At 36.4% G+C, this 21,703-nt stretch overlaps 1 protein-coding gene across 9 annotated transcripts in view; it reads right to left on the bottom strand.

Moving 5' to 3' along the window:
* Nucleotides 1-21,703, bottom strand: part of USP15 (ubiquitin specific peptidase 15) — a 230,599-nt gene that overhangs the window by 13,352 nt on the left and 195,544 nt on the right. For 8 of the 9 annotated variants that reach the window (XM_070755598.1, XM_070755600.1, XM_070755601.1 and 5 more), the window contains 2 exons: nt 9,213-9,283; nt 8,417-8,532 (listed from right to left, as the gene is read on the bottom strand). In XM_070755598.1, the coding sequence (XP_070611699.1) occupies nt 8,417-8,532; nt 9,213-9,283 (187 nt within the window). Of the gene's footprint in view, nt 1-8,416; nt 8,533-9,212; nt 9,284-12,031; nt 12,068-21,703 lie in introns of those variants that run through there. The other variant, XM_070755603.1, reaches the window with a different exon arrangement.

Genomic DNA, 21,703 nt, shown 5'->3' with positions numbered 1-21,703 from the left:
CGGTCCACCTGTTTGGAGCGAGTTTGACCTGGTGACACCTGATGAAATGGACAAGGCCATTGGTGCTGTGAGTTCTGCCACCTATTTGTTGGATACGTGCCCCTCCTGGTTAGTTTCAACCAGCAGGGAAGTATCACGGAGCTGGGTCCAGATTACCAACGCTTCTTTGAGGGAGGGGTCCTTTCCAGCTCCATACAAGGAGGCACTTATGTGCCCCCTCCTCAAGAAGCCTTCCTTGGACCCAGCCGTATTTAACAACTATCATCCTGTCTCCAACCTTCCCTTCATAGGGAAGGTGGTTGCGATGGTGGTGTTGCTCCAGCTCCAATGGTCCTTGGAAGAAGCCGATTATCTAGGCCCTCAGCAGTCAGAATTCAGACCCAGCTACAGTACAGAAACTCCTTTGATCGTGCTGATGGATGATCTCTGGTGGGCCTGAGACAGGGGTTTATCCTCTGTCCTGGTGCTTCTTGACCTCTCAGTGGCCTTCAATACCATCGATCATGATATCCTTCTGCGCCGGCTGGAGGGGTTGGTTTTCCTCCTACCATTCTGGTTGGTCGCAGTCGGTGTTAGCGGGAATCAGAGGTCGACTCCTATGTCCCTACCTTGTGGGGTTCCTGAGGGGTCAGTCTTCTCCCCCCGCTGTTTAATATCTACATGAAACCGCTGGGTGAGATCATCCAAGGGCATGGGGTGAGTTACAATCAGTACACTGACGACACTCAGCTGTACATCTCCACCCCATGTCCACTCAGCAAAACATTGGAAGTGACGTGCCGGTGTCTGAAGGCTGTCAGGGTCTGGATGGGTGCCAACAGACTCAGACTCAATCCAGACAAGACGGAGTGATTGTGGCTACTGCCTCCCAAGGTCACGTCCATCTGTCCATTACCCCGGGGGAGGGAATTATTGACACTCTCAGAGAGGGTTTGCAACTTGGGCGTCCAGGGCAGGAAGGAAAAGGCAGAAAGCAGGCAGGCCACAGGGATGTGGCAGTCATTAAAACCATTCCAATCTGACCTTTCCCCATGCATGGTAATGGCAACTGAAATTCTCCTGCCAGCAACATCTCTCATAGATAATGTGGCAGCACTTGCACCAGTCTTTGCAAGTCCCCTACTTTGGAGAGGTTTTTGCCCCACATGCATTAGCCCTGATGATTGGTGTCCTACTAAGTGGAGATGGGGGGCAACCTGACCTGGCAGTGGGAGGAAGTATATAGATGAGGGTAGACAGATAAGTGTGGAAGGTGATCTTTTTAACATCAATTGTTTTTTTTTTTGTTTTTTTTAATATACATTCCAAATATTTGTCTATAGGTAATTATTTTGTATTCAATATTCTTATTTGGATAATCTTATATATGTGGAATTTAGTAGTTCAGGGGTGACATAGAAAGGAAAGGTAGTTTGGAAGTGGGATAGAAAAGAAAAGAAAGAGAAAAGGAGAAAAAGAGAAAAAAGAAAAGAAAGAAAGAAAGAGGGGGGTAGTACTTGCAAACTAGCAGGAATATGCATTGTGACGACTTAGTTTGATTATGTTTGTTATTTTTATGAGTGAGAGGTATTTGTGGGTTATGATATTGGTAAGTTGTTAATAGTTATCGAGTAGATTGAACTCAGACAGGGATTGTACTGATTTTGGTCCGAATTTCTATTGTGTATATCTTTATTTTGATTTGTGTTAAGAGATTTTGATTGGTTTTTGTTTTATTGTTTTTAAAGTTAGATAACCATCTGAACCATTTGTCCCAGGCCTTGTAGAACTCTGAATCGTTTTTGTTTTGTATTTCCATTGTTATTTTTGATAGTTCAGCACATTCCATAATTTTACTAATAATGGTTAAGTTTGTTGGGGTGTCTTCTTTTTTCCAATGTTGTGCGTATGTTAGTCTGGCGGCCGTTAGTATTTGAATAATAAGGTATCTGTCTTCTTTGTTTAATTTCTATCTAAAAATGCTTAGAAGGAATAATTCTGGTTTTGTTGATATGACTTGGTCCATTATTCTTTTAATTTGTGTCCAAAATTTTTGGGCATATGTACAGGTCCACCACAGATGATAGTATGTTCCCTGGTTCTTCTTACATTTCCAACATAGGGATGATACATTTGGGTACATTTTAGAAAGCCTAGCTGGTGGAAGGTGCCATCTATATAACATTTTGTATAAATTTTCCTTGTAGGATACAGCAAGGGTCATTTTGTAGTTAATTGTAAATATTTTTTCCCACTCTGTAAGTTTTATTATATATCCAAAGTTTTGTGTCCATGCAATTGTGGATCCTTTAACTTGCTCTTCTATGGTATCCTGTTTTAATAGATAGCTGTATAATTTAGAGATCATTTTTATGTTAGATCCAGTCTTCGGAGAGGGGCGGCATACAAATCTAAGTAATAAATAAATAAATAATAAATTATTAAGTCGAGAGGATTGGGGTTTTGAAAGCCAAGTGTACTTTTGTGTTGTTTGTATTTTGTGTTTTGTATGTATGTGAACCAGTCTATAGGTATTCCGTTGTCTTCTAGTTGTTGTCTAGTGAGAATATTATCATTAGGGTCTAGTAATTTGGAGTAGGTTATTATTTTTGGTACTGAAAGAGGGGTCTGGTAAGTAAAGGATTCATTTGGGGATAGCCATTTTGGAATTGCTAGATAATATTTTTTTTAAATCTGTTGCCATGTCGATATTAATGTATTTCTAATATAATGGTTTTTAAAGTATTTTGGTATTTTGTTTGGTTCTGCCATTAGGAATGTGTGCCATCCTGACTGTAAGTTAAATCCTTCTAAGGAAAGTAATATTGTGTTTTATAGAGTTATCCAATCTTTGATTTTAGTTAAAATAGTGGCTTGATAGTAAAGATAAAAGTTGGGGAGGCCAAAGCCTCCTCTTGATCTTGCAGGTTTTTTAACTTTATTCTTGCCTTTTTTTTTGTCCAAATAATTTCCAAATTAGTTTATGTAATTGTTCAAAGAGTGACTTGTTTAGTTTGATCAAAGCTACCTGAAATAGATATAGGTATTTGGGGAGAATATTTGATTTTATTGCGGCAATTTTACCCATCAGTGATAATTTTAAATTTGTCCATCTAGTTAAATCTTTTTGTATGTCCTGTGTGAGTTTGTCGTAATTATCTTTTTTCAAAGTACTGTTGTTCGCTGACATCGTAATGCCCAGATATTTAGTTTTTTTCACTATTTTTACATTAAGAGCTTGCTCTAATATGGAGTTTTGTTCTGGTGTCATGTTTTTAGTTATAATTTGGGTCTTGTCTAGATTAATTTTGAGACCGGTTATTTCCCCAAATCTATGAAGTTCACTCATTAAAATATGGGCTGTTTTAAGTGGATCTTGAATTGTGAATACTATGTCGTCTGCAAAAGCTTGAAGTTTAAAGTGTTCCTTTTTTATTTTAAGTCCGTTTATTTGCTCATTATGTCTTATATTTTTTAGAAGTGTTTCTATAGCTAATATAAAAATTAAAGGTGCTAAGGGACATCCCTGATGTACACCTCTCATTACTGTTATTTCTTCTGTGATAGTTTTGTTAAAGAGTATTTTTGCTGTTTGTTGGGAGTAAATAGATTTTATTAGGTTGATAAAGTTGTCTCCAAATTTCATATATTCTATTTGTGTTATGAAATATTCCGAATAGAGAGAATCAAAGGCTTTTTTCAGGTCTATAAACTTGAGCACCACTGGTTTATCAGAGTTTTCGTTATAGTATTCTAAGGTGTTGAGTATGGTTCGGGTATTATTACTTATATTTCTTGTTGGGAGAAATCCGTTTTGATCAGGATGTATAATGTTGTTTAAGATATTTTTGAAGCGTTCTGCAATTATTGATGAAAAATGTTTATAATCCGTGTTTAGTAGTGAAATTGGTCGGTAATTTTCTAAGTATTTTTTGTCTTTATTTTCTTTTGGTATGATAGTAATGTAAGCTTCAGACCATGTTTTCGGAAGCTTACCTTGTTGTAATACTTGGTTATACTGTATAGTTTTAGCATTATTAGTTCTAGTATGTCCTGGTGGTGTTTATAAAATTCCGAGGGGATACCGTCGGGTCCTGGGGTTTTATTGTTATGTTGTTTTGCAATGGCCAATTTAACTAAATAGGAGTGATATTCCTATTTAGTTTTGTTCTTTCTTCCTCTGTTATCTGTAGTGTTTCGTTTAAAGCTAAGTATTTCTTAATTGCAGGGTTATCTGGTTTGTGTGAGTTATATAGGTCCTGGCAAAATTGTTGTATTATGTTTTTCTTTTCTTCTGTGTTTGTTTTCAGTAGGCCTAAGTTATCGCAAAGAGATTCTATGGCTTTGCCGGCTTTTTGTTGCACCAATTTAAAAGCCAACCATCGGCCGGGTTTATTAGTGGATTCAAAATTTAGTTGTTTTAAAGTTTTGTATTTGGCAGTAAGTTGTTGTTCAGTTTCTAGGTTTATTTCATGTTTTATAGTTTTAATTTTAATTAGTGTTGCTGTGTCATCCAGGTATTGTTGTAATGTTGTTTCTGCTTCCTGTAATTTAGTGTTGAGATTGTTAAGTTTCTCTTTTGTTTGTTTGTTAGTGTAGGCTGAGTAGGATATATATATTCCACGTATGTAGGCTTTCATTGTATCCCAAACTACCTGCAATGTCGTATCTCCTTCACAATTAATCGTTATAAAGGGTGGTAGTTCGTTTTCTATTTTAGTTTTGAAATGTTTTTCCTTTATGGTGGAATAGTTCATAGTCCATCTTTTGTGTGTTATAGAATCCTGGTTGTTGAGAGTTAAGAGTATAGGATTGTGATCAGCCCAAGTGGCAGGTAAGATCTTTATTTCTTTTGTTTGGTTTATAATATAAGAATTGGATCAAGCCATATCTATGCGCGACCAAGATTTGTATGGGTATGAGAAGAAAGTGTATTGTGTATTTTCCGGGTGATGTGTTCTCCATATATCCTTAAGTGCAAATTCGTATGTTAGATAGTCAAATGTGGCTGGGAGGGTTTTTCGTAAACAGTGTTGTTTGCTACTCTTATGGTCTTTGTTTTTATTGTGTATCGCGTTGAAGTCACCCATTATAATAAAATTTGTTAAGTTCAATTCAAGAATTTTTTTGTATAGTTGTGTGTAGAATACTGATTGATTGATAGTGGGTGCATATATTCCTATTATTATTAACTGTTTGTTTTTTATCGTTATTTGTACCATTAGAATTTGACCGTCGGGATCTTCATATATAAGTTTTGGTTTATATTGGCTTTTGACGTAAATTGCTGTCCCTCTCTTTTTAACTGATGCTGAGGAAGTGAAAAGTTCGCCAAGACCTGGGAGTAGTAGGGCCGTGGTGTCTTTTTTTACAATATGTGTTTCTTGTAAACATGTTATGTGAAAGTTGTGACTTAGAAGTTTGTGAAAAAAAATTTCTCTTTTTCTGTCTGAGTTCAATCCATTGATGTTAATTGAGAATATGGTGATGTCGTCTCTTTGTGTTGTAATATCTGGTTTTTTGTCATTTTTATTTTCTGGCTTCGGCTTTTGCCCTTGTAATCAGCCCTTGTCTTTCATGTTTGTTTTGTAGTTGCTGTGGGTCATTTTCTTCGATCTGTGTTGTTTCCGGTTCTTTTCTTGAATGATGTCTTCTAGACTTGACTCTTCTGTATTCGTTGTATCCTTAGCATCTATTTCTTTTAGGAACCTGTCTTCGAGAGGTTTTAGTAACTCTTCGTAGAATTCCTTTGCGTCTTCCCGTGTACTTATTTTATATTTCTTGTCAAGTAGAGTTATGAGTATTCCTTCTGGTATCAGCCATTTAAACATGATTTTATTTTTGTTTAATTTGGTTGTTAGGAATTGATAAGGTTTACGTCTTTCTCGTACTCATCTGAGAATCTGTCTTAATACTGTTATCTCTTTTCCTCTATGTGAAATTACGTTTTCTTTTGATGTTCTATATATTTCATCACGTGTGCTTCTCTTTATAAATCTTATATGTATTTCCCGCAGTAGTCTATGTCTACGTGCAAATGAGGTAGAGACTTGGTATATTTCGTCAATTTGTTCTAACAATTCTTGTTTTGTTTTCCTAGTCATTTTTGAAAGAATTTCGGACATAGTTTGTGGAAGGTCTTGGTCATCTGCTTCCTTCACATTTTGAAATCGAAGAAAAAAGGCAGATTTTTCCATTTCTAGATTCATCAGTGCCTCTTCTAGGTTTTTGTTTATATATTCTGCTTTGGCCTCAGTGAATTGAAGGCGCGTTTTTGTTCGTTCATTTTTCTCTTCTATTGTTTGGATTTTTTGACCGTTAATAGTTACTATTTCCTGTACCGCTCCCATTTTGTTGTCTAATTTTCCCATGCGTTCGTCTAAGTTGCCAACGTGGTCCTGCATTTTTTTGATGTTATCTCGCATTATCCCCATACTTCCATACATTGATTCATGGTTGCGATCGATGGATTCTTGCATCCTGCTCATCATTTCAAAAAGTGAGGCCATTGTAATGTTCTGGGGTGGTTGTGAGGCTTGAGGTAACATTGTTTTGTATGTAGGAGTTGTTTCTGTTGGACGTTGGGAGGATGGTGTGGCCGATTGTGTAGTGTTTTTTCCCCATGTTTTTGTTATTGTTGTTTGGTTTGTTGAAGACATCTTCAGGTTTTTTATTCGGTACTTCACGTTAGTTTTTTGAAATAGCATTTGATTTTTGGATTAGTAAGATTATTTGGATAAATGTAAAGGGTAGGATAATATTAGTATCTTTGACCTTTCCCCATGCATGGTAATGGCAACTGGAATACTCCTGCCAGCAACATCTCTCATAGATAATGTGGCAGCACTTGCACCAGCCTTTGCAAGTCCCTTACTTTGGAGAGGGTTTTGCCCCACATTCATTAGCCCTGATGATTGGTGTCCTACTAAGTGGAGATGGGGGGCAACCTGACCTGGCAGTGGGAGGAAGGATATAGATGAGGGTAGACAAATAAGTGTGGAAGGTGATCTTTTTAACATCAATTGTTAATTTGATATTTCAATTAATTAAACTGGTCATGAGCTTGATCTTTCTAATAGTTAGGAAGCAGCCAAATCTATCGCTTTCTTCTTTAATCCTTTTTGATCAGATATTTCAGATATGCCATCAAGCACATGGCATCACTATGATTCTTCAAATTCCTGCTTCCTCGTGTTCACTGTAGCATACAGGTTGAATAAAAAGGTGAAAGAATACAATGTTGCCACCCTCTTTTCTGTATCTTGAACCAAATAGGGTCTCCATATGGTGTTTGCAGAGAGGCTTCTTGATTTGTGTACAGTGTCCTTGAGCATGTGTGTTGGTACCCCCAATTTTCCAGGGTTCTTCGCAGTTTTAATTATTGATACAATTAAAGGCTTTCTTGTAGTCAATAAAACAGATATAGATGTTCTTTAAATATTGCATATTTTTCATTAACCAGCATAGATTTGCAATATTTGCAAGTGCCACAATTCCTTCTGAAGCCAACCTGAACATCTGTATTGGTTGGCACTAGATATTGCACTATCTTAGGGAGAATCTTGCTAGCATGAGAGATAAGGGCAATTGTGCAGTAATTGGAGCATTCCTTTTCCAAAATGATATACTACCATCTATGATCACATAATTGTTTAAAATTTATAATTATAATTCGATTTTATACATACTTTATTATTTTATACACACACACTTACACAGAGAGAGAGAGAGACATATTGTTTTGCATTTTATTGTGAAAAAAAAACCACCGGTAGCCCATAACCTCATAGACAAATGCATTACTCTCATTGTGGGAGGACCAGATAACCCATTTGGCGATCCCACAACAAGAAACAGCTATATGCATACACTCATGTGAATAAATATGTCATTAATTCCATTAAGTTACAGAGTAATATTTGGAGCCACTAAAGTTTACAGATAAAATTTTCTGCATTAGTGTACAGGTACATCGGCATGGGATTCATAGGATAAGCATATGTTGAAATGTTTTGCAACCTTCTCTCTACAAGTTACTGCAATAAATAGTCCTCTCTTTGACCTAATTAATTAAACAGTATGTTAATTTCTAGTTGGTAGAATTATAAAACTGAAATTTTGTTAGAATTTTTTCTACACAAGTCAAGAAAAAATAAAAAAAGGAAATGAGTTATGTACAGTACTACATAATTACTTTTTAGTAAATACACATCTAGTTAAATAGCTCTTGCAGCTTAGAAAAAATATCACTCTTTAGGAAATTATTGACATATACCCTAAACACATCCAAACCATATCTGAAACATCTCTGCTCTTTGGAACAAAACTCCACACACACTATTCTACAATATATACAAAGCTTAAACTACCAGAAAAGTAAATTCCATAATGTGAGAAATCACTTCAGTATACAAATTTCAGTAAATTTTACTCTTACCATGGATCTTCAGCACCCAACTTTTCCTTAGTTGTAAATAACTCAATGCAATCTTTTAACTTCACAAATGGTTTTTTTGGAGGTCTATATTCCACACTTTCATGTTTTTCAAAATCCTAAAGAGAAGTATTTCTTGAGTTAAAAGAACAAATGAAACAAAATTCATTTTAGTGGTTTTTGTCTTTTTATTAAAAAAGGGGTGGCTATATGTTTACTAATATGAAAAAATATGCCTAATTGGAAAGTAGAACTTTGCTAGGTTTACGTCTTTGAAAAAAAGACATTATCCATGAATATAAGTGTTATTTTGCCATGTTCTAGTTTCATCTAATTTTGTGGAGGAAAATATGGATAAGTTACAAAATGGGTTGAAAGGAGGAAAACTCCATTTATTTTATACCATTTCTTCAGGAAGGGAGTTTATCATGACTGAAAAGCATGCAGATAATTTTTTTATGGTAAACCCAAGACTGATCAAGCAGACTTTCATTTGTGTCTCAAGTGATCTCTTCTACATCTTGGCCCATGGCTACCTTGGCCCAAGGAAAATGAATCTGATTTGAAAACAGTAACTATTCTACTGATAAATTCTTTGATAAAACATTTCATTTTTAAAAATTTGGCAGTCTTTCCTGAATGTATCCAATTTTTACAATAAAGTAGTTTTCTTCCATGATAAACTGACTACACATAATCTGTAAGGATCAAATGGATTACTCTAATTTACCAATTTCAAACAAAGTGGTAAATATTTAAGTAGTGTAACAACTTTTTCTCTTTATTAAATATCATGTACCTCAGCAGCATTTTCATCAAAGTATCTCTTCTTGAATTCAGGATCCCAATCCAAAGCCAAGAAAGATCTTTCTAAAAGGAAAAAGATAATACAAGAACTTGAAATTATGCACTAATTTCAATTAAGGAAAGATTACATTTCTGATTATTACTTCTGATTATTACCGGTAATAAATTACAACTCTGAACTTTAGAAAAACATAACTGAATCTATTTAATTTCCACATTTAAATAAAAAATATATGAATTTTATTTTGCATTGCCATGGAAATAAATTATCAAAAGTTGTTATAATTTTATATTAAAAAGTGCCCAAATAAGGGGTACATGGTAAGATTTTTTTTGAACACACATATATAAAACATGTTTTAGCATCTTGCTCAGTTGAAATGAAAGACTTAGAGGACAAATAAGGCAAGACTGGTGTGCCTTCTTCCTCTTTCTCCAATCTCTAACCTGTCTGTTGATATTTTGAGTACTTTTCTTTCTCCACCTTCCCCACCAGTGTGCTTATGTTTTTCCCACTTATCACACCTCACCACAAATGATCTGCTTGGAATATATGTTTCAGTTCAGATATGGATCATCTGGAACTAGCTTTTTCTGTGCACTATTGTGAGGAACATTGCAAAGGTTGATGACAACTACAGAGAAATCAAGAAGTGGCAGCCATGGGCACAGAATATCATAGTTAACTTATGGTGGGATTTAGACAGTGGAACTGCAAGAATCCATTTATTTCTGGACCACTTAGCAACTTTTGATACTATCAACTACAATATCCTTTGGGACTGTCTTTGAGGAGTCACTGTATTATGATAATTTTCCTACTGTTTGAATAGGTGTGGTGGTTAGCTGATGGCTATCGCAGTGAAGAAATATGGATGACAAGGGCTCCATTATAGACTGCCCTATTCTATTTCATACATATATCAAGCCATTTGAAAAAAGTAATCCATAGTTCAGGGTGAGGAATCATCTATATACATCTTATAGATATCTACATATCTCTACTTTGTGCCAAATGGAGCAAAAGGCACAAATCTTGACCAATATCTGGAGGCTGTAAGTTTGGTCTAGTAGTTATGGCACCAGGCTGGAAAGCAAAGGACCTTGAGTTCAAGTCACACCTTAGTCATAAAAACCAGGCGGGTGACCTTGGGCCAGTCACTCTCAGTCTAACTCACCTTACACGGTTGTTGTAGGGAAAATAGAAGGAGGACGTTACGTTTGCGGCCTTAAGTTATTTGTAAAAATAATAAAAGGCAACATATAAACAAACAAATTAAAAAGGGACTAGATGTAGAGAAATAGGCTAACTCAACCCAGCCAAAATGGAATTGGTTATTTATTAAGACATTTTCTGAATTTTGACTCTTAATTCAGTATGTTCTTCTCTGTGGATAGCACCCTCTTAATTTGGGCTTCTTTTGGATTTACAGAAGTGACTGTAAATACCATGGTCTTTGACAAATTGCCGCTGTAATCTTATTAAGAACAGATGTGTGTGTGTGAGGGTGTACTTTAAATAGTCATTTGTGCCTGTGTCATCTTCCCCTGGGTCATTTGTTTTGCTGTGAGCTCAACTTGAACACCCAGAAACTTCAGCTGGTGCAAATGGCTCTCTCTTTATAAATCACCTTACTATCAGTATAATAATAGTATGTTGTTATAGCTGCAAAGTCTATCCAGTGTCTCAAGCAGGCAGCAGAGCCATGTTTTCACACCTTTCTGAAAGGTCAGGAGAGTGATAGGCCATCTCACTTCTGAGGAGAGTGCTCCATAGAATTGGGTCAATGGGACTGTGCTAGTTGAAATTGTTTTGGATATACTTAAAACTATTTAAATAACAGCAGAATAAAAACATTTTAAAAATATTAAATTATTGGGATGAAACTGAAGTGAAAGTGGGCTGGAAAGTGTAGTTAAGAGATTTAAAAGGGAATGACAGTGATACATTGAAGTATGGAATTTCAACGTATCTACAAATGTTGGAGTACAAGAAAATATGGGTAACAGGGAATTCATAAAACTGGGAGAAAACAATGAAAAATAATCTATAGATATATATGATGTGTATGAAAACATATTAAAGCATGGATATAGTTTGTTTATAGAGTCACTTTTAACTTGTTAAATGGGAATCTGAACAATCTATTATTTGGAAGAATGTCATTGTTCCTCTACAAAAGTGAAAAATTGTAAGAATAAATACAAAACTAAAGGGATTTGTTTGTTAAATATACTGTATCTGGCAAAAGGTGTAAGGGAAAATTCTGATTGAAAAAGTAAAAGAAGCAACAATGAGCAAACTTTGGGAAGAGCATTATGGTTTTATGGTAGGGGATATACAGTAGTGTGAAAGATAAAATTTTACATTGCAACAACATATTTACTGTATTTTTCGGAGTATAAGACACACCGGAATATAAGACACACCTTAGTTTTTGGGGAGGAAAATAGGGAAAAGAATCTGCTTACCACGTATTCATCTAGCTAGCATCCTTAGTCTGGTCAGCTTCAGCACATTATTTTATTTTAAGGGCTTAATTTTTTTTTATTCAGAGAGAGCAACAATGAAAGAGCTTGCAAGCCAGTAAGAGCTGGGAACTTCGACTTCCGGGTTGGCGACACGGAGTGAAGCAGCTGCAAGGAGGATCTCCTCCCTGGGTTTGCTTTTTTCCTCCGATCTGCGAGACCTTTCGGGGCACAGTTTGCTTGGAGGGCGACGTGGAGGATGAGGGATTATTCGAGTGCTGATTGCTAAAGGCGTTTTGCAATCGGTGCGAAGGACACCCTCTCTATCGGAGACCAGAGGCACCCGTCTCAGCTGTCACCAGTATGGCGGGTCTGAAACTCCAAGGAGCCACCGCAGAGGGAAGCAAGTGAGAAATACAGATCTTTCCAAAAAAATCCTTAAGATTATACTATGTACTGCATATTGAAGAATTTATTAGAACATCTTTTTTTTTTAGTACGAAAAGCATAAAATTACTTTAATTTTTAAAATAGACTACCCTGACAGGAGATCAAGAAAACATCATAGAAAATCAGTAAAAAGCGGCGACAGTGAAGAGGCGAAAGCCAGCAACCCATTACGATCGGGGGCTGGGTAACCAGAATGTTCTGATCTCGGAAGGGAGTTAAATTTTTTCCCCAAAGACAGTGTTTAACTCAGATTTTTGGAACCATAGAACTGCACAACATTGAAGCACATAGACATTGATTTTTTTTTTTGTATGTGGAGTCGGGAATTGGACTCAAGATCCTGATAAAATAGAGCGAGCAGAGGGAAATTCCTTTACCCTCATCACACTTTTTTCCCGTTTGCTGACAACCGTGGAATTTGAGAAAGAAGGATTTCGTGGGGATTGTTTATCACTGAACATTAGAACGTTTAAAAACTTGGAAACCGGGCGAGAGAGCTGACAGAGAGAGAGGAGTGCCAAGATTTGTGACTTCTAGAACGGAAAGCAGACGTTGAGAAGAAATAATTTGAGAGACCTTGAAACGAGGAGCAGAGGAGCCCGGGGGAGAGCCAGAACAGAGACGTCAGCACAGACTATTACGCGGCAAAGGACCTTGCACTTTCTCCGTTCCTGACAGCTAAAGTGGTGAAAGCGGCAAAGAGTGAAAGTGAAAGAAGTGAAAGAAAATACATTGTGAAAGTGAAAGAAGTGAAAGAAAATACATTGTATCCAACGAACTTGATACACAATTAACTTTCAAAACAAAACCATTCCTTAGAACATTTAAAACCCCGGAAAAGCCTTGGATTAAATAACCTCTAAGTGCCTAAACAACAAGCAATAAGAAGAAAGAAGATATAACGCTCCCTGTATTTTACACGTTTGCCTATAATTTTCCTGTCTTTTTCTCACTTTACTGATTACCTGTTATAATATATAATAATATATACAATATAGATATAGACACATAAAATAGACCAGGGGTCCCCAAACTTTTTACAGAGGGGGCCAGTTCACTGTCCCTCAGACTGTTGGAGGGCCGGACTATAAATAAAACCTATGAACAAATCCCTATGCACACTGCACATACCTTATTTTAACGTAAAAAACAAAATGGGAATGTACTATTTAGAGGGGGGGAAGAAGTCTGAAATTTATATATGTTTATGCTTTGTTTTTAATTTTCTTTTGTTAACATCTGATTGGCTACACAAGGTTTTCTTGGTTTATAGAAAAATGTATAAAAAGGTTTATAGAAAAATATATAAAGAAAGAAGGAAGCACTTTGGCATAATGGTTAATAAGTTAGGAATATAATTGGTGTTGTACTTTTTGAAGGAACATTAAGGAGGAAATTTAATTAAAAGAAAAGTATGTACCTGGATGACAACTTTAGAAAAAAAACCTTTTGCAACTTTTTTGATGATTGATATTAGTTACTGACAAAATATCGCATTTTATTCAGGGAAAATTAGATGGTACATTGTATTGTTTGAATGTATGTTGAGAGAAAATTTTAAAAAAATTTACCCCCCCCAAAAAAAGTCCTTCCTCCGCCCCTCCATTCATTTCATTCTTCCTTCCTTCCTTGTTCCCTCCATTTCTTCTTCCTTCCTTCTTCCTTTCCTTCCTTCTCCCTCAATTTCTCCTTCTTTCCCTCCCTCCTTCCCTCCTTTCCACTTCTCTCTTCCCTCTCCCTTTTTTCCTTCTTTCTCATTTGTTTTGTTTCCCTCTCCCTCGTTCTTTCCCTCCATCATTTTCTCATTTTTCTCTTTTTCTCTCTCACATTCCCTCCCCCTCTCACTTCTGTTTTCTCTCCCTCTCTCTCTTTTTAAAAAAAAATATATTTTATTGATTTTCTTAAAATAGATGGACACACATACAAACATTGAACATAAAATGGGGATACATTTTCCCCGCTTATCTTGAAAGTATAAATTCAAATACAGAAAAAGAATATATAATTAGATATATGTTGAGAATTAAAAAATTGGCTAAATTTGAGTTAAGGTTTTTCACATTGTTACTAATATATATATAAAACCAAAATTCTTACTATATTTCTTATATATAAACTAATTCTTATATATAAACTAATTCTACCTTAGTCATTAAACAATAAATTTGAACTAATGTTAGTATTATTATTACCCACATAAAAACAAATACGACAAATTAACTAAAAATAAATTGTATATCTTATTTTTTCTTATCTATCCATTTATAAACATTGTTCCATGCTTCATAAAACTTAGTATCTTCTTGATCATTTTTAAATTTTTAAATTTTTGAACTACTAAAAATATTGAAGAATTAATAAAACAATTCTAATTTGACATGACTTTAAAAAAGATTTAATATCCAAAGATGAATAGAATTTGGGATTTCTAAACCACCAGTAAACATTGTATCCCGGGCTCTAACTTCAACAGCGGAGGGATAAAGAACACTTTTCTGCTTTCTCTTACAATGACAAAATGAAATAAATTACCAATTCGAAGACAAATGGAAAATAAAATTAATTGATTTATTAAAGTTACAAGAACATATTTAGCTTTATTTGGTTTGCCTGTTTTTTGGATTACTACTACTTTTGGATTACTTGCTGATTGCCTGTGGATTATTTGCGAAGACTCTCTTTCTACCTGCCTGGCATCGAGAAGCATAAACTGACTCCATTTTAAGCCTTAAACAACGGAGACGTTGCCTGCATTTGTTCTTTGATTGTGAAATACCATCTGACTCCATTTTAACATAAAAGAAAATCATATATCTGACTTTTCTTTGCATTGGAAAATTGGAACTATATAGAAACAACTACATAGAAGTTTATTTTTGTCATCACTGAACCTACAACATCTTTTATTAACAAAGACCATCTACTTTATAAGAAGATCTTAAGTACATAATACCTATATTGTGTTCTTTAAATCAATTCCTTTTTTTTCCTTCTCTTTTTGTACTGCTGTTCTATTGTGGTTTTTAAAAGTATATTGATTTAGAATATATGCATTGTTAACAAACCTTGGTTTCCTGCTCTACCCTAACTAAACCAAATCAAAAACCCCTTTCTTTTCTCTGCTGTTCTCTCTCCCACAAGACAACCTTTCTCTGTTATCTCTTTCTCTTTCCCTTCTTCTCTCCCTACTCACATTTGCCTTCTCTTAAAGTTCTTGGTTATATTTTTACCCTTTTTTCCCTTTACTCTTTAATAGATATTCCCTTTCGTTTTATTCTGTTTTTATTCTGTTTTTATCCACCTCTTTTCTTTTTCTTCTCTTATTTCTTTTCCTTAAACAAAGTATTATACTTTTTATTCTTTCTTTCGGTTTTTTAAATTTAAAGTTAAAAGGAAATTTATAGTGAATTTTTTTAGTGAGTTGATTAACATTTTTGCGGTTTTTGCAAGGTAACAACATATTGCCATTTATTAAGGGAAATTGGTTATAAAGTTTATTGAACAATTTTGGGATTTATAGTGGTTTTCTTCTTTTCACTTAATATAAATCGATAGTAATTTTAAAATTTGAAAATGTCAAGCACTTCGACCTATGTTAAAACAGTTAAGAAACAAGCAGCAGCTGCAACTTCTTCTCCACAAGGTTCGCCTCACCCTTCCCCGATGCATCAAGTTTTATCTGTAACCATGTCTACTAAGGAGAAGGACAAAGAAAAACCTCAGCAGCCCACTCTGATAACAATACAAGAAACTTTAAAAGCAATGCAGGACTTTATGTTTAAATCTCAAGAGGATGCAGCCCAACAGCGAGAGGCTATAAAGGATGAGGCAACACAACAAAGAGAGGCCATAAAATCAGACTTGGCTGAATTTAAAACAGAGATGGCTGACCTGAAAGTAGACATGGGAGAGGTGAAGGCGCAGATGAAGGAAATGCAACAAACTTTACAGGAAAGTGAAGATCGCGTTAAAAAAGTTAAAGAAAAGACTGTTAAAATTGAAAAGAGAATGGATTACTTTGAAGGCAGAGCTGACTCACGATACAGAAGATATGATGAATCAATTACTCACCTCGAGATGCAACGTGCTTCGTATGGGCTACGATTTCAAAATATAATAGAAGAAAAAGATGAAGATTTAAAGGTGACTATGGCAGAAACCATTGGAGGAATACTCCAGGTTGACCCTACAGAGATATTAAAAGAAATCAATGAAGTTTTCAGAATTTCAAATAGCTACATCCGTCGCCACAATCTCCCGAGAGAGATTCATATCAAATTTGCAAGAAAGACTTTGCGAGATGACATACTGCATTGGGCAAGAACTTCTAAACTACAACACAAAGGAGTTGAAATAAAAATATTAAAACAAGTCCCAAGAGGTGTCAGAGAAAGTAGAAGAGATTACCATTTCCTAACCAGAATTTTGATCAAAGAAAATATAACTTTTCGTTGGCTTATTCCAGAAGGGATAGCATTGACCTGGCGTTCCAGAAGATATAAGCTGGAAAACTTGCAACAAGCAACGGATTTCTTTGAAAACAGTGGCATAAGTCACCTGGATCAATCAGCAAACCAACAAACTGCCCAACAGCAACCAGCGCAACAGCAACCTGTGAAAGAACTAGCAACCCAGCAGGTGCAGGACATGGGGGCCGCAAGAGTTCAACCTCAGCGCGAAACTAAAAAAACCAAATAAATGACAACAAGTAAAGACTTAAAGATCTTTTCTGTTAATGTGAATGGACTTAATGAACCAAGAAAAAGGAAACAATTTTTTCCCAAAATCAGAAACCAAAATGCTCAAATAGTAATACTACAAGAAGTGCATATTAAAAAAGGTAATCAGAAACTATTATTATATCCCAAAATTGGAAAAATGTATGCTGCATTAGTAGATAAAAAAAAAAGAGGAGTAGTGATGTATGTTGAAAACTCTATAAATTCCAAACAAATATATAAGGATGATGAAGGTAGAATTTTGATTGTACAAGTTGACATTTGGTAATTGTTTCGATTTATGCCCCTAATGAAGATCAAATAACATTTTATAAAAAACTGCATCAAGTAATAACAGAGTGAAATATTGAAAATATGTTAATAATTGGTGATTTTAATGCTATTACAAACAGACAATTAGATCACTCGGGGGGGGGGGACAACAAAAGTAAGAAGAGAAGTAAGAACTTATTGCCTAATACTTTCCAGAAAATGAAAATGGAATTACTATTAAATGACATTTGGAGGGAAAGACATCCCCACAAGAGACAATACACTTTTTACTCCAACCCCCATAAAATTTGGACAAGAATAGACATGGTATGGGCCTCAAAAATAATTGCTGAACAAATAAAAGAGGTCGAGATAGATGTCAGCATTTGGGCCGATCATAATCCTGTGGTAGTCTATATGAGAACTAAAAATAAACAGGTTAATTGGCAGATGAACAGAAATATCTTGAAAGATAAGAAATACAAGGATTGGATTGAAAAAGAATTAAAAATATTTTTTGAAATTAATAAAAACTTAGATACTACTCCACAAAATTTATGGGATACAGCTAAAGCATACATTAGAGGATTAACGATATCCTACACAGCAAGACATAACAAGGAAAATAAAATAAAATATGAACAATTAATAAATGAATTAAAACTATTAGAATCCTTATTACAACAACATATAAAGAATAGAGATTTGAAAACAGAAATGAGTGTAATTAAACATAAAATTAGATTGATAGAACAAAATCAAATAGCTGAAAAGATAAAAAGAGCTAAACAACATTATTTTGAACACGCGAACAAACCAGGCAGATGGTTAGCATATAAACTTAGAAAACAGAGGCAATCAAAACTTATTAAAAAACTAGAGGATGATGATGGCATAATAAAATATGACACAGAAGGAAAAGCAGATATTGTGAATAATTTTTTTAAAGAACTATACACAAAAGATATTACTAGTGAAGATGAAGTTTTTAATTACTTAGAACATTCAAAATTACCACAAATAACGGAAGATCAACAGAATATTATGGATGGACCAATAACAATGGAAGAACTTTTAATAATAATTAAAAAACAAAAAAACAATAAAGCAACTGGCCCAGATGCTATACCGGCAGAATGGTATAAAATAGAAAATGAAACAATAAGAAATAATATGTTAGAAATTTTTAATGAATGTAGATTTGAGGGTAAAATTCCTAAATCTTGGACAGAATCATTAACAACCTTAATCCATAAGCAGGGTACAGCACCAGAAAAAATTAAAAATTATAGGCCTATATCATTATTGAATGTGGATTATAAGATCTTTACTGCTATATATGCAGACAGACTTCAAAGAGTTATAAATGGAATAATACATCAAGATCAAAATGGTTTTTTGCCAGGCAGACAAATCAAAAATAATCTTAGAATTGTCATAAACACGTTAGAATATTATGAGCAACACCCAGGGAAAACATTATCTTTAATGTTCTTAGATGCTCAAAAAGCCTTTGATAATCTTAATTGGATATTTATAAAAATGAAATTAAATAAAATGAAATTTGGCTCAAAATTCGTTAACTTAATAGATGCCATTTACTTAAAACAAACAACGAATATAATATTGAATAATGAACAATTAACAACACTTGAGATAAACAAGGGAGTTCGCCAAGGTTGCCCTTTATCACCGTTGCTATTTATTATGGCTTTGGAGACTTTATTAATTAAAATAAGAAGAGACCCTAAAATAAAAGGCCTAACTGTAGGTGACGAGACGTACAAAGTTCAAGCCTTTGCAGATGATTTAACTTTTATAATTGAAGAACCGATTAAGACAGTCCCAATATTAATGCAGACAATAGAACAATATGGAAAGGTAGCAGGTTTAAAGATAAATAAAAGCAAAACACAATTTTTAACTAAAAATATGAGTAAAATCCAAGAAAACAAGTTAGAATGTATCTCTGGAATAAAGATCGCTAAAAAAGTAAAATACTTAGGAATTTGGTTAACAGCTAAAACAATAACTATAAAAAATGATAAGTATTTAAAATTATTGACAGAAATAAAAAAAGATTTAGAAATCTGGAATAATTTGAAAATATATTTTTTAGGAAGAGTAGCAACAATCAAGATGAATATCTTACCTAAAATTTTATTTTTATTCCAGGTAATCCCAATAAACCCAGGGAGTACTTTCTTCAAAAATTTAACAAATATAGTTAAAAAGTTTTTATGGCAAGGGAAAAAAGCAAGAATAAAAATAAATTGTTTAGAAGATATCAAAGAAAGGGGCTGATTTGGACTTCCAAATTGGAAATTATATTATCAGGTGGCCGCCCTAACGTGGATTAGAGATTGGATTACTCTAGAAAATAAAAGAATATTAAATTTAGAAGGGTATGATCTTATGCTTGGATGGCACGCCTCCATATGGTATGATAAGGAGAAAAATCACTCCTATTTTAAAAGACATACGTTAAGGAAATATTTACTAGAAGTTTGGAAAGACATAAGGAAAAACCACTTTTTAACTATTCCAGAATGGCTCGCCCCTCTAGAAGCAATAATACACCCAAAATCTACAAAAGACAAAAAAATTATGCGATATAAAGATTTACTAAATGACCAAATGAAATTAAAATCTAGGACTACATCACAAGATGAAGGGATAACAATAGATTGGTGGCATTATGCCCAGATTCGATCTAGATACCAGAAGGATAAAACACTTTATATTTTTAACAAAAATAAAAATTTGTTAAGCAATTACTCTTAATAAAACAAAAACAATAGGGAAAATTTATAAATTTCTTATTGCACATAAAAATATAGAATTGACCCTAAAAGATAATATGATAAGATGGTGCAAAAACATTGGTAAAGAAATAGACATAGATACATGGGAAAAAGTCTGGGTCAACAATTGGAAAATGACCAAATCAGTATCATTAAAAGAAAACTCTCCCTCTCTCTCTTGCTTTCTCTCTCTCTCCTTTTCTTCTCTCTTCCTTCCTCTCTTCTTTTTTTTCTGCCCTGCAACACGCCACGGGGCAGTCAGATGCAAGCAGGAGCTCCAAGATGGTGGCACCGACATCGGGTCGCAGTACATTGCTGGCACTGCGCTGGGCATGGACATCGGGCTGGCACTTGCCTGCTGGCTGGGCCGAGACGGAGGTGCCAGCCCCATGCCCAGCGCATGTCCTGCAACACATCCAGCCGCTGGCGCCGCCGGTGCCTTGCAGCCAACTGCCCCACTGCCTCCCCACGGCTACTGCTCAGTGCCCTCCCACTTGATCCACGTTTGGCTGCGCCACCTTTGCGGCTTGCCCTTGCTGCCCCGCGCCAGCCAGAGCTGCCCGGTGCAGCTGAAGCGCGGGGCGGAGTGGGCGGCGGCTGCTTTAGGCCCACCCCCGAGCTGAGCTTTCTTTGGCTTCCTTTGAGGCAAAACTGCAAAGCTCACCTGCCGCCTCGAAGGAAGCCAAAGGAAGCTCAGCTCAACGAGGACTGGCTGTTGGTCCCTTGAAGCTGCCACTGCCCACTGCGGAGATCCCTTCACCCGAACGGAGGCGGCAGCGGCGGGTTCTTTTTTTTAAAATAAATTTTTATTGATTTTCATAAAATAGACAAACAAACATACAAACATTAAACACAAAATGGGGATACATTTTCCCCGCTTGTCTTTCCCCGCGGGTTCAAGGGACCAAGAGCCGGTCCTTTTCGGGGCTACGTTGCTGCATCCTCCGAGGCCACCCACCAAGGAGATCCCTTCACCCGGAGGCGGAGGCGGCCTCAGAGGCTGCAACAACGCAGCCCCGAAAAGGACCGGCTCTTGGTCCCTTGAACCCACCGCCGCTGCCTCCGTTCGGGCGAAGGGATCTCTGTAGTGGGCGGCGGCGACAGCTTCAAGGGACCAACAGCCGGTCCTCATTGAGCTGAGCTTCCTTTGGCTTCCTTAGAGGCAAAGCTGCAAAGCTCATCTGCCGCCTCGAAGGAAGCCAAAGGAAGCTCAGCTCGGGGGCGGGCCTGAAGCAGCCGCCGCCGCCTACTCTGCCCCACGCTTCGGCCGCGCCGGGGCCAAGTAAGCTGAGGCTAGGCCCGTCGCCCCGGCTCCAAGCGCGGGGCCTGGGCAGCGGGCAAGCATTGGGAGGGCCTCGCCGTCGCCTGGCTGGAGAAGAGCTCCCCTCCCCGCGATCCGGGACGGCATGGCCGTCATCAAGTTAGTGCACGGGGGTCCTGATGGCTTGCTTACGGCCCCCTCCAGCCGCTCTTGCAGGGCTTCCAGGCTCCCCGCGGGGCGGCGAAGAAGCAAGAAAGCGGCACTGGAGGGACCAAGACAGTCTGCAGCTGAGCGTCTGGAGGAGGAGGAGGAAAGCCAGGGGGCGGGGAGGAAAGCGGGCCTGCAATTGGCCAATTTCTTTCTCACCTTCAGGGAGAGGAACTGTTGCTGCTCTGCCATAGGGTGCTTTCCTCCCTGCCCCCTGGCTTTCTTCCTCTTCCTTGCCGCCGCCAGACGCTCAGCAGCAGAGTGGAGGGGAGATTCGGAGCTTATGGTAAAATCTGGTACG

The sequence above is a fragment of the Erythrolamprus reginae genome, chromosome 6 (assembly GCF_031021105.1).
Source record: "Erythrolamprus reginae isolate rEryReg1 chromosome 6, rEryReg1.hap1, whole genome shotgun sequence".
In the NCBI taxonomy this organism is placed as follows: Eukaryota; Metazoa; Chordata; class Lepidosauria; order Squamata; family Dipsadidae; genus Erythrolamprus; species Erythrolamprus reginae.
Note: the sequence above shows the minus strand (reverse complement) of the source record. Positions and strands in the feature narration are given on the sequence as shown.